Source organism: Athene cunicularia (genome assembly GCF_003259725.1).
Source record: "Athene cunicularia isolate RWA chromosome 1 unlocalized genomic scaffold, athCun1 chr1_part2, whole genome shotgun sequence".
Lineage (NCBI taxonomy): Eukaryota > Metazoa > Chordata > Aves > Strigiformes > Strigidae > Athene > Athene cunicularia.
The window spans coordinates 72544468-72557527 of record NW_020799092.1 but is presented as its reverse complement, the minus strand read 5'-3'; the positions used below and the strand labels follow the sequence as shown (position 1 = coordinate 72557527).

The window sequence follows — 13060 nt, the reverse complement described above, 5'->3', positions numbered from 1 at the left end:
TCTGTGGGAATAATCTGTTTTTAGAATAAAGTGCTGATCAGTCTTTAAAAAATCTAAGTTAAAAGTAAATTATCCAGTTGTAAAGCTAAACACTTGAAAACTGGGAAATACAAGATACCAAAATTGTCTTATGGCTTAAATTGTTTTCCTTATATATACATCTTCATTGTAATCCCATCTTCAATTACAAAATCAACGATTCTTTTTTTCTGCTGGAAACAGGTCTCACTGAGGAGATGAAATAGATATAAAAGGGCAGAATAATGCTTACATGTGCTAACCTATTAAAATGCAGATGAATTCTTATTTTGGTTATTTGACTTTACAGCTTTTATGATTTTTGACTTAATAGGAGTTTTTTCTATAGCTAATTATTCAAAATGCAACTCCAGTGTAAGTCTAACGTGACAGGTGGATGTGGTAGATAACTTTGGTAAGCTGCAAAGGACATACCTTGTCTCTGGCGATGAAAACCTAGTAATAACTTTCCCTACATGGAGAGATTGCAGCAGCATATCTGCCTCTGAGAATTGAAAGTTAGGTATTAGCCAAAAGTTATTCTTTGAACCAAAAAGCTGTAGTAAAGATACCCTATGCAAAGAGATGGTTTTGAGATGTGTTTGGAGGTTTTCTATTGCTAAGACATTGTTTCATTGCAGAAAATTGCTGGCTGATCCTGTTTTTTATGCTGTGTGACTTCAGTAATTCGTACAGCCCTTTACTGGGCAGGGATTATTTCCTCGCTGTGATTTTTTCTGAAAATTAACCCCCAGGAAATACCAGCAATATACTGCAGAAATATGAAGTATTGTATTTACCTAAGTGGGTAAGAAACTCATGTTTCATCCGTGTCTATCACTATATTTAATCTTGTGGTGATTTTGGGAGCAACCATATCCAAATTTAAGAGTTTTCACCCATACCTGAAATTTTAGATTTCTGGTATACCGGATCCAAATTTCATATACTGACACTTAGTGATGTGTATTTGGACATAACTTATTCAAGGCTTTGGTAATGGCCAAATAGATAACCTGTAAACTGGGGATCTGCAAAATGACTCATTCAAAGACTAATTAAAATAATGTAGTTCCTAATTACCTACAACAAAACATCCCTACAATATCTGCAAAGCAATAAAATAAAGCTGTTTGATTTGTGTTTTTTGGTGTGTTGGGGTTTTTTTTGTTGGTTTTTTTTTTTTTTTTTAAATCTTGCAGTATTGTTAAGTGTGTTTTAGTCCAAAGTCCTTAAACAAATATATGATAGGCAAATACAGACTGTGTGAGGTACACAGTTTTGATTGTTGTTGTGGAATGGAGCTTCTAATTCAACAGTACCTTAGATTCCAGTTTGTGATTTGTTACTGTGTGATTTGACATGGACACATACGCTCCATGAAACATTTCTTTCACCTGGGAAAATTACATAATGAACTAATGAAGGCTTTCTTGGTTGATAATGCTATTTTCAGAATGGAGCAATTACACAATATTTTTAACATTCAATGTCTATCTAAACAAAATCAATGCAAAAATAAGGGCTATTTACAGTGAAGTGTTGTTATTTTACATTGTTTGTGTAGCTCTCTGAGAGTCTGAAATGATGCTGAAATGATACAGTAAAAAAAATTCCCAGGAGCTTTAAAACCAGCAGTTTAATGGCCACCTGATTTTTCTCTCAACTGAGGTAATTCACCACTATTTGTCTGCTTCCATAGAAATGTAATGCCTTATCATCACCATGCTTACTTTTTTTAGAAGAAAAGCTCATTCTATGCATCTCAAAACTAGACATGGTTTGAATTCACATGGTTTCAAAGTTGTAAGTTAGGGCTGGATTAAAGCTTCCAAGCTATTTATTTACAAAAAATAAAACAGGAGTTTCAGGGTCTGTTTTTTCTATTCTTACCAAGTTTTCTCTTTCATCTGTGAATTCTTCAAAAGGGCATAGAGAATTGTTTGGACAATGCTTTCAAAATGTAATATGCTGTGTAACTGCTGATTTTTTGCTATTACATATCAGAGCAGAATAAAAGTCTGAATACAAATTGCTATTAGAATTCTGGTGAAGATGAATAATTATTCAGACTATCAGCTGCTTCTCAGACTTTAACCTACAAATTAAGGGAAGGAAAATTTAGATTAAATATACACAGTGCCTTGATAGTACAACTAGGTAGCTTGTGGATTCATTTTCTAGAAGTTTTCGTGGTTAAGCTTCTAAATTTGTACTGAAGAGAAAGCTGAAAGAGCAAAAGCTCTCTCCTGTATTACTTGAGTGCTGGACAGTACTCTTTCCATTGCTTAACTGTTTCTTTCCAACTGTTATATTACTGAAAAAGAAAAAAAAACCCAACCTTTTCATTTTTAAGTGCATTTAGAAGGTAGAGGTATGGAATGGTGTCATAATACGATCCTCAATAAAACATTTCTGCTGTAGACTTTGACTCAGATTTTTGGTTTAAATACTAGATTAGCTAGTTAGTCTGAAGGAATTATCACTTAATGACTCTGATACAATGTATTCCCTGAAAGCATTCAAGGTCAGGTTGGACGGGGCTCTGAGCAACCTGATCTAGTTGATGTTCCTGCTCATTGCAGGGGGTTGGAGTAGATGACCTTTAAGGTCCCAACCCAAACCATTCAATGGTTCTATGATTCTGTATTTTCTTACTTGATTTTCAAAGACTCCTTTCAGTAGAAGATTTGTGGATAAATGATTTAATATATGACAACTTTATTGCCAACCTACTCCAAAGAAGTATTGTGATGGTAACTTATGTCCACTTTTGCCAGGTCGCATCTTTTAATGAAATTAAGCTTGGCCTTTTCTGTTACCATGCTATGGGACAAAATAATACTAAAAATGCATGGAAATGGTCTGTCATCCCTGGTTTTTGCATGATGGTAAGAGAATTTCAAAAAGTCTTAGAAATTATGTGCAGAAAGAAATCTATTACATCATTTATTATATCTCTGATGCATTCCTGAATATTATTTTTGGTATGACTGAATTTATTGTATTTAATTCAGTTTAACATATGAATGATGCAGTATCTCAGACCAGGTGACTGTGAACCAGTGTTCCTCTATACAGACCTCAAACAGCAGTGCATGCATCATACACTCTGTTCTTATTAGCATAATAAGCCCCAACCAAGAAACAAAACCTATATTATGGATTCTCTGCAACAGAAACTTATGAGACAGAGATTCTTAGACAGAAAGTTTGACATGGAAACAGCATCCCTAGTAATGATAAAGCAATATAGTTTATGTCTCCTGAGGGGTTTCTCTGATAATACCTGTAGGGGAACAAATAATGGTGGGGTAATATTATGTATACTAATGTGCATCCACCACTAACATGATGCAAGACAGCCAAATCACTTTCTATAATTTTGTTTCCTGTGTTCATTGCTGTTATGAATGTAGGACAAACATACAAGTAATGAAGGCAGATGTTAAAAGATTATATGTTTTAGTACCCAAGAGAATGTTATAACCTCTGCCATAGGTGACACCGTTAGTGATAGATAGGACAGAACAGTACTTTGTCCAATACTTAGTATAAAGCCCTTATTCTTTTGAAATGTATGTTGTTACTCTTTAAGACCTCATAAAACTTTGTAGATGATTCACCATTCTTATCTTGTAGATTTTTTTGCATGTGAATCTGAACAGTCCAGTTGTGCTACAAATAGTAAAAAAAATATTTGTATGACTCGCATAGCTAGTTTGTTATAGGAGCTAGATGCATTAATTTATTACAGTACATCTAGTATGGTTCCATTCTGTCTTCATACTATGGTCAGTTGAACATTTTTAAATTTCTGTATCTCAGCTTCAGTGAATTTTTGATAGCTGTTTAGGCTTCCATCCTTTGAACACTGGAGTTGCATTGGTTGAGTAGCATGAGCTATTTTAAGTGCTGAAACATGCCTTGCCTTATTTCTATGTGTTAGGATTATTATTGATAATATAAAGCAGTATTATACTTTCCCATTACAATATACATAATGGCTAGTAGGATATTCTGTAACTGCAGAACTACAAACGATTATTAAACTACATGACATCCAAAGAAAAAAGCATGAAGCTTTTAAAAATGTAAACTATACTTCAAACCTAAATTTATGATTTCTTTTTATAAACTGCTAGTAACTGTATGACCTTAAACGTATCACGTGGATATCTTTGCCTTGGCTAAGAGGTCTGCACTGTGCACAGCATCACCACTCTGCCCCAAGCCAGGCACAAAGACTTGCTCTGGATCTGATTTCCAGCAAGTATTGAATCACTGTCTTTTAAACTAGGGGGGAAAGGCATGGATGTAGATTTCAAAATATGTGTTGATTCAGTAAAGCCATAATTTTGCAGTATACAGTTTGAGGTTGTTTCTGTGACATCAAGGTACATGGAACTACTGCATGCATGTGTTGATCATATACAAATTTCATCCATGTCCCTTTAGTTCTTTATTGAGCTGAATGTAAGTTCATTATCTCCCCTGTTTTTAATATTCATTTGCCTCTTGTCTCTGTATAATTAAAGTTAATATGTACATGAACATTAGTTACGTACACTCAGCAGACAAGCTGGGTGTAACTACAGACTAGTGGTTAAAACTAACTGGTAGGCAAATAATTGGGGTTACTTTTGAGAAGGTTCAGAGGTATTTGTGCAGTTGCTGTCTGAACTGTGTATCCAAACTGAAACATCCACATTTATAAGTATTGAACATCTTTCATGAGGACTGAGCATTTTCTCTCAGCCAAATATGCACATCATTAATTTTTAACAAATAAATATGCAATTCATCTGCCACTGATGGGAAAAAAGTCTTTTTTGTTTGCTTTCTGAGAAAGTAATTGTTACTGAAACTTAAATTAAGCTTGGCCAGTAATAGATAAGGTTTGCTGAGCACTGGGAAATACTTAAAAACCATTTGGTTTCCTTTTCTTAAAAAGAATGCAGGGAATCTGGTGGTGAATCAGGTATTGTTTAAAAAGCTACCTGGATTGTTGTGATAGGAGTCAGGGAAGGCAGAGTGAAATTTGCTTTGTTTAGGAATTGCCACGTAGCTTTTAGAAAGGGGTATGTGTGTAAATTTAAACAGCATGATGCCCCCTACTTCCCCAGAAATGCTGTTTCTTTATCCCTAATCTGTATAAACCCAAATATTTCTGATTTTTCCTTCTGTTACGTTCGCATACGTATCTACAAATCATCAGTATAGAAAGAAGTGCTGTCAGGTTAGCAAACAGAGAGCAGCCGGGATTCAGACAGATGCCAATCAAAGCTGGAAAGCCCATTTCCAGTGGCATTGCTGAGCACAGGGGTGACTATTTGCTGGAGTTCACTTTGGAATGAGAATGTTGCCACAGAGGCCCTGGCTCTTTCAGCTGAGGAGCGTCGGGGAGAGGGATCCACCTGAGGAGCACAGGTTTGACACAGTTGGGCTGCATCCAGCTTCGAGTATCGCTGTGGCTTCCTGCGGGGAGCTGGAGTCGCTGATAACTAATGAGGTCTGTCCCCTGTTCGGAGCGCTCGCTGACAGCATGTCACAGAGCAGCGGGGTAATATAAATAATAAGATTTTGCTCTGTTTTCTTTATTGCTCTTTGTTGCTTTTATTTTTAGCTCCTTGCTACAAGAGATGGGTCTCTGGATTGCTTGCTCTGGTGCACACACTTTCTTTTTTTCTGGCTGTTTCTGTCTCTTGACAGGTGTAAGGAGGATCCTAAATATAGAATCCACCCGTCAGTTGGCTTCAGCAATCAGCAAGCACTGATTTAGCATTTCTCTTAACCAACTAAGCTCCAGAAGGGTGTTTCTTTTAAATGTTTATAAATTTATTCAATTACAAGCTTTCTTTAAAATTATTAGCAAACCAGGTTATCCTATTGTGTGAAGAATGCCGTAAGCAAGCATGTCTCTGAAATTATAGTTGTCAGGAATGGCTCTTGCAATGGAAAGGAGACAAAAATGCTTTTTAAAGAACTCCCATCTTTTAGCAGTTTAGTTAATGGTGCAATATCTCATTGGGGAAAACACTGACACTAGGTATAAGTACAGTATCCAGTTTTTAGATGAAGGAACACACTTTCAGACATAAATAACTATATACTTTTCTATGAATTTTTCCTCAGTAGAAGAGATTTAACTGCAAGTGTACTGATTAGCTGGGGTTTACTTTGCTATACACAGAAATTGGGCGCAGGGTGAGAAATGCAGTTGTCCTGGTACTGAATGTTTATAGTGCTCAATAAAAGTATTTTTAACAAAGAGTAATATTTTTCATGATGTATATTTATTTATGGTTCTGTTGAGGTCAGCACAATACAGATTCTTAAAAATTAATTGGCCAAATTTAGTATATTACCATTGCAAACAGTTCTTCTTAGGATATTTGAAAAAAAAAAAAAAAAAGGGAGCTGCATCACTACATTAAAGACAACTTACACATTTTGTGTTAGTCTGTAGGCAGGCATCTCAAATTCTTTCTCTTCCTTGTCACCAGTTGCCATTAATATTCATAGAAAATTTTCACAGTATACAGAGGAGAGAAGGAGATCCTAAATTGAGTATTTAATTGTGACAAGTGAGTTGCATGTGATGAAGAATCCTTTTGATACCCATTTGCTTAGCTTTTTATGTTTTATGATTGTAATACACATCTAGGATATTAAACACTGTGTTAAACAGAGAAACACAAATGAAGTCGGTGCCTTTATGTGGTTTAGAAAGGCAGTAGTACTTTTTTTGTGATAGTTGTAGTGGTTACATGTGGTCTCTCTGGTTGTGAAAAATTCTGTAGCAAAATATAGCATGGATTTGTTATGCTTATGTAAGGTTTTATTTTTGGTAACCTGTTCTCCCTATACCCAGCAATGAGAAACAACCTGTTCCTCTATGTCTCTTTTTACTGTTTTATAGATTGGTATAATTTATTGCAAGCTTCTGCCAGATCTGAGATGTCTGGTTGATAGAGAGTCATTCAAGCCCCCAGAAAGAAGAGGGCTGTTAGGTAAAATAGCAGGACTGGCCCTGAGAAAAGGAAAAAATATTTAAAGTAGAAGATGTTTCCAAGAAAAGGAAGTTTGCTCAGGTTTCGGACAAGAGATACTGGGATAGATCTAGCTTCCTTGATACATATAGTCTCCCACTTCATACCTGAAAATGCAGGCTGCATCTGATGCACCTTCTGCATGGAAGGTCTTTCACATTTCACAGATCAGAACTTGAACCTGCCTAAGCTTAGTAGGTTTGGTTATGAGTTTGTGGTTTTGGGTTCAAGGGAAATTGAATATTCTTCAGTGTCAACTCATGTGATCTGACTGCGACTTATCAGAGGAGCAAACCAGGATTGCCTTGAGCTGATAATGCAGCTACCTGAGCACAGTTTTAGCTGCAACTAGTGGCTGCTGTGGTAGGCAAACATACCTTTAATGAGGTATGAGCCACCACAGGAAAGAAGTACTGCTTGTTTAAAAATGCTTGTGCTTCTTATAATTAGGTGTTTATTCTTCCCTCGGTCCTCCAAATTTATGTTTCACTGTAGCACTGTTTTTTCTAGTTGGCTAGAGACGTGGCTGGAATCTGTCTGCCTTTGGCATATTGTTTGCTCAATACAGTGGGAAGAACCTTTCTGCTGAACCTATTTTACCATTCTGGTGCTTATTAGACAGAAGAGGTGGTAGTCTCCTCTCACTAGCAGACCTTTAGTCACAGCATACTGGAGTGGCGTTGTGGCTGTATGTCTACATGGTTCTTCTTCACCCTTTATCCAGGACAGAATCCATGTACTCTAAATTTCACCTTTGTGTTTTCATAGTCTAGATATATTTTCTAAACAGAATGAATTATTGGGTCAGATTATTTATCCATCAACTTCCACAGACATTAAATCAGGTCCATATTGGGATTATGTGAAAATATTTACATTTTTGTATCTTGCATCATAAAGTAACATGAAGCAAAAAATAGTGTTTGATCAGGAAAATTCATACTAAAGCTGGTCCTAGCAAAAGATAAGGAAAAAAATGCATTTAGAATGTGAGAGTTAGGTAACTACCTTCCTAATAAAAACCTTTTTTGTCCGTCTGTCTGTCTATCTATCTATCTACTGGGATGAAGTTGGGGATCAGAAATAGTGCCTATAAATGGATTAAAGATGTAAGAAATTTACCAAAAAAATGTAAGGGTACTTTGTGAGCAGAATGACTGTTAGCAAAAATAGACCCACCGGTCATGTTACATGCTTGGTAATATTGTGCTTGAAGTTCAAATATAGGTAGCAAAAAGAATCACTGGGAATCTGTAGCATTAGGTAGGGTTGGTTTGCAGTGCTGATAGTCATACAAATATAGGTTGGTCCATATAAAGAAAGGAGGAACTCTAGAAGCAGACTTCATGATCTCTCTTATGCTGAAGTAGTTTCTGAAGTGATACTCACTTTTGTATGCGCACATTTTGGGTACAAGATAGGTTTTCTTTCCCTTCTCTGTGCTAGTCATTAGAGCCTGGCAAGAGCGGTCAGGCTGGATGATGCACAAACCTCAGGCATTTTCAGACAGCAGAGTTACAGATAGGAGGTATAAATCTTGAAAAAAGCAGTCAGTTATGATTTTTCTAGAGAAAGGAGAGGCCTGTCACTGCTTTCAAAACAGACTTGTGACTAACAGCTAGCTGTGTATGGAGGTCTTGTATCTTATGAATTATATCTTATGAATTATAAGAATTATCCTCTCAAGCTGTACCGTAGTCCCTTAAGCAGACAAAGTATTTATTTTTCAAAGGGGTGGGTAGTTTTTAAAAGGTTTTCTTTAGTCTCATTTCACAGTACTTATATTAGTAGAAATTACATTTAAGCAATTTCAGACCCTGCGGGGGACATCAAGTATTTTATTTGTTAGAGTGAAAGTAATATGTCCTCATTTTTGAATGACACTGCTTTTAAAGGTAATGGTGAACAAAATCCTCTTATGAGGTGCTATTCCTATATTCTAGTGCTGCAATGTTTTGGGTTTGTATCCTGTGAAGTAGGATTCTTCATGGCAAGTTACATGGAAGAGGCCAAATTCAGCGCTGTCAAAGTAAAAGGTTCAGAAAACAGATGGGCAGGATGGCGGTTTTAAGAGGCGGGGAAGAACTGTGATCCTCATGTCTGAGTGCAAACCTACGCTGTGGCAATTACATAGTATCATCTTTTCTGTCATTTCTGGCTTAGGATCTCAAGATCTCAGAACCTGTAGGTCAGACATATGCCTTTCATTTTCCTTTCCTTCAGGAAAAAAAAAAAATCATTTTTAAAGATTCACTTTTTTAAATGTTTCTCTTTGTGTTGAAGATTGATACTACTTCAGATATTATGAAAACTATTCTTTAATGAAAAAACCTAAATCTTTTCTGACACCTCTTTTTGATCTTTGTAAAGCTATTACTCTTGCGTGGTAGCAGCCTCCACAAAACTTTGTCCATTCCAGGCTAAAACTCAGATAACTCTGAGTCAGTACTTCAGGAAAACAGGTCCTACAAATTAAAATGATAATCTCTAATAAGAGAAAGCTACAAACAAATGTGTGCATGTAGTCTGATTATGTGTGCTTTTGCAAACACTTTATAGACTGTGAGCTTCAAATACATATCCAAATTTATTTAGAACTTGTAGCCTAATCCTGTGACAGTGATGTACATGTGCACAGCATTTTTTCACCAAACAATGGTCAGAGGGCAGGATCTACCCAAGTGTCCCTTACTGTGCCAAATAGTGGCTGCAGGTGTGCCGTTCTGCTCCCTGGGCTTTGGAGACCCAGAGCTGATCCAACTGCTCTGCAGGGACAGAAGATGTCAGGGGTATGGAAGGCATAGGCTTCAAAAGGCATAGCAGGTCTGATACAGGTTTGCGGCTTTCTCCTGTGCGTCTACATTCATATATCGGCCAGGAAATCCCAAATGCAGTGTAAACTATGCTCCCCCCAGCTAAACTTTTCAGGAAAGACTACCTTGTCTATTTTTCAGGGAAGACTTCACTAGAAATGCACCCATCAGTTGTAATCGACACCTGCTTGCTCCTGTCCTAGGGAAACTAGTGTGTGTGGTATATGATGTTAAACTGAAGCATCAACACCAGGGCAGCTGTAAACACATCAGCTATAGCTAGAAATGCGGAACAAACTGAAATATATGTATATTAACTTTATGGGCTCTGCTTCCATGAGTGAAAGGAAACCGAGAACCCCACAGGAAAGTGCTCCATGTCCTGAGTAGCCACACATCTTAAACCACTGATAGCCTTTATATTTATCACCTGCTTGCAAACTTCCCTCACTGCAGTTGTCCTATTTCTAGTTCAAGAATTAATCCCTTGGTGGTTGAAGCACAGGAGTGGCAAATCCTCAAGTAGCATGATCCTCTTAAGGGAAAAGTACATATGTCAGAGTTGTGGCTCTGCAAAGTGCTTGGTGAGTGACTCCCACCCATGGCTTGTCCATACATGTATGTTTTGTTTACATGCCTTGTAACTGTAGGGAAGGGATTGGGAGAACTAAAGGGATGCGTTTTAGGAGAGTGTTGCCACCTGGCACTGTACCAGCTTGAGGGTCCCAGTTTTGCAATTCGTCTCTGTAAACAGAGGTTTCTAAGCTCTTATGAATCACTTGTGCTCAAACTAATCTTGTGTTGTTTAATTAAGGAATGTAATCTAGATTTCTGAAATTGCTAAGAATATAAGTACTTCCATATTTTCACTATTTATATGCTTTTTTCACATTAAGAAGTCTAATTCTTAACACTAATCACAGCAGCATGAATGCTGCTTCCTATGTATGTCCTTTGTGGAAGATTTGTTTTCTTGTACGTCGTGTTGCAGCAGGCAACGGATAGTTTAAGGTATTTCTCCCAGTTTTACAGCCTGTAGGAGAACTGCCTGGAACTGCAGCCCTTGCAATCCAGAACTGTGTAGCTCTCAAAGGACAACTGAAAAAGGGTGGCAAGACAGCACAGCTTTGTGTTCACCGCACTTTATGTGTGAGCTTTCGGTGTTGCACATTCAACTTTTTAAAGAGGTGTCAGAGATTTTTCTATTCCTAGTTCCAGCAAAGGCCCCAAAGAGGATCTCTTCTGGAGCTCTGTTGATACAGTGTGGCTTAGGGTGACATGCCAAAACATAGCACTTTATAAACAGTCACCAGGTTTTTAATGGTTTTAATCAGAAGACATTTACTGCTTGTCAGTGTGTCAGCCTGATGACTGGAGGGACTGAAATACACACTGGAGAACAGCAGTATGGGTAGGACTTGTGCTAACTTCTGTTAGCCATTTCCATCCATGCTTTCTAGCAGTGATAAAAGTATTAATTTTAGGAGCCCCCAACCCCACTGTAATTCTTGAGTCTTTCAAGAGCAGACTGTCAGTCCTGGAAATTGTTTTAAGTGTTGCTGGAGAGCAATCCCAGCCCAGCTGTGAGAAGCAACTGCAGTGTCTGACACACACGTGGCCACCTTTGAAGGATGGCTGGAGGCATTCCAAAATACTTGCTGGAGGATGTAACTAGCTGTCTCTCCCTTTCTTTTTGCTTCTTTTTAATGTGCCCTGTCACCTCTTGTAGATGTGATCTAACTCCATCCATCCAGACTGCAATATGCTGTCTGTTCCTCCCCATGCTACTCCCTTCCCCTGCACAAGGGATGGAAACTGGTGGAGGCATGAGGTGGGATGAACAAACCTTGTCTGTGTCCTTAGTGCATTTGCAGTACAGCTTAGTCAGTAAAGGAAGCTGACACTACTATTCACTCCTGAACTAGCATGTGACATACAAAGTTGAATTTTTCAGTTACTGCTCCTGCCCAGCTCTGCATCGGGCATCATGGCAAAAAGCCAGTGCACTTCTTTGTGCTGTCAGGACATATTTCTTCTCTCTTTCTGGAAGGAAGGGGTAATGGCAGCAGCCTAAATCTGCAGAGATTCAAGAACCAAACATTTCCTCTGGAGCCTTAGACTGGCACTTGGTTTCCTTGAGTCTCTCTTCCAAACTGCAGAGTTGCCCCCTTTTATGAAACAAAGATGCCAAAGTAATTTCAGATTGCAAGGCACGGAGTTTTTAAAGTAGTAGGTGCTATTTAAATACTTTTCATAGACTAGTATCCGTATATAAAAAAATATTTATCGTCTCCAATTCCATTATAACCAACATTAAGAAAGTTCACCACAAAGTATATTTATACAACACAAGCTTTCCTTTGTAGTGAGGAAAACTAGTCGCCTTAACAGGAACAGTGTGATTCAGGTGTTACTAAACGGAGAGATTCCCTTACAAGCTGCCACATTTGCTCTGAAACCTCTCCTTGTCTTTTAGCAACTGGGAAGATTAAGCACCTTTTCTCTACAGATAAATAAAAGTGAAAATAAGCACTGTGCTCCATTTACACTGGAAGACAGTTGATCATAAAACTAGTGTTCTGGTACCTGGTTCTGGATTTATTCACTCTCAGCTTGTCATCGTCCTCAGGCATGCAGTGGTCCTGGCAATTCTTCTTGCACTGTGCTACTGCTGCTGAATTCATGACAGTCTCTCATGGATCAAGACTGACACGTGGCTATGAAGTCCAGTCAAGAGAATGTGGAGCGTGATTTTTAACAAAATATAGAAATTTAACGAGATTAGGGGCAAACTATTAAGATAGCAACTCATCTGATCTGCTGGAAATTTGAGCCTGGATCTAGTAATTAATTTACATATCAAAAGATTTCTCTTGAAAGTAAAATCCCATGGAAAAAATGTGGCAGGAGTTTTGTCAGACTAAAATTCTACCTCAGTCTGAGCAGCTCAATAGACTAATTGAAGATTTAACCATTATACAGTAACATTCAGATGTTTACAGTTCAGAATTCAAGAGGGTTTTTTTATATGAATGTGCTGCTGTGGTAGAGATTATTATAAAAAACATGCTTCTTAAAATGACTGAACCATAAATGCAACTCACTTTTTTGTTGTTTTATATGCATTTTCTTTTTCTGGATTTGTAAATTTATCCTAAGGGGCACATTTATCACAGA

At 37.5% G+C, this 13060-nt stretch overlaps 1 protein-coding gene across 7 annotated transcripts in view; it reads left to right on the top strand.

The window, feature by feature from the left end:
- Window positions 1-5379: 5379 nt before the first annotated feature.
- Window positions 5380-13060, top strand: part of CACNA2D1 (calcium voltage-gated channel auxiliary subunit alpha2delta 1) — a 407675-nt gene continuing 399994 nt past the window's right edge. For 5 of the 7 annotated variants that reach the window (XM_026861982.1, XM_026861990.1, XM_026861975.1 and 2 more), the window contains exon 1: window positions 5380-5530. In XM_026861982.1, coding sequence (XP_026717783.1) covers window positions 5526-5530 — 5 coding nt within the window. In that variant the 5' untranslated portion in view covers window positions 5380-5525. The remainder of the gene's footprint in view (window positions 5531-13060) is intronic. The other 2 variants (XM_026862001.1, XM_026861948.1) reach the window with 1 other exon arrangement.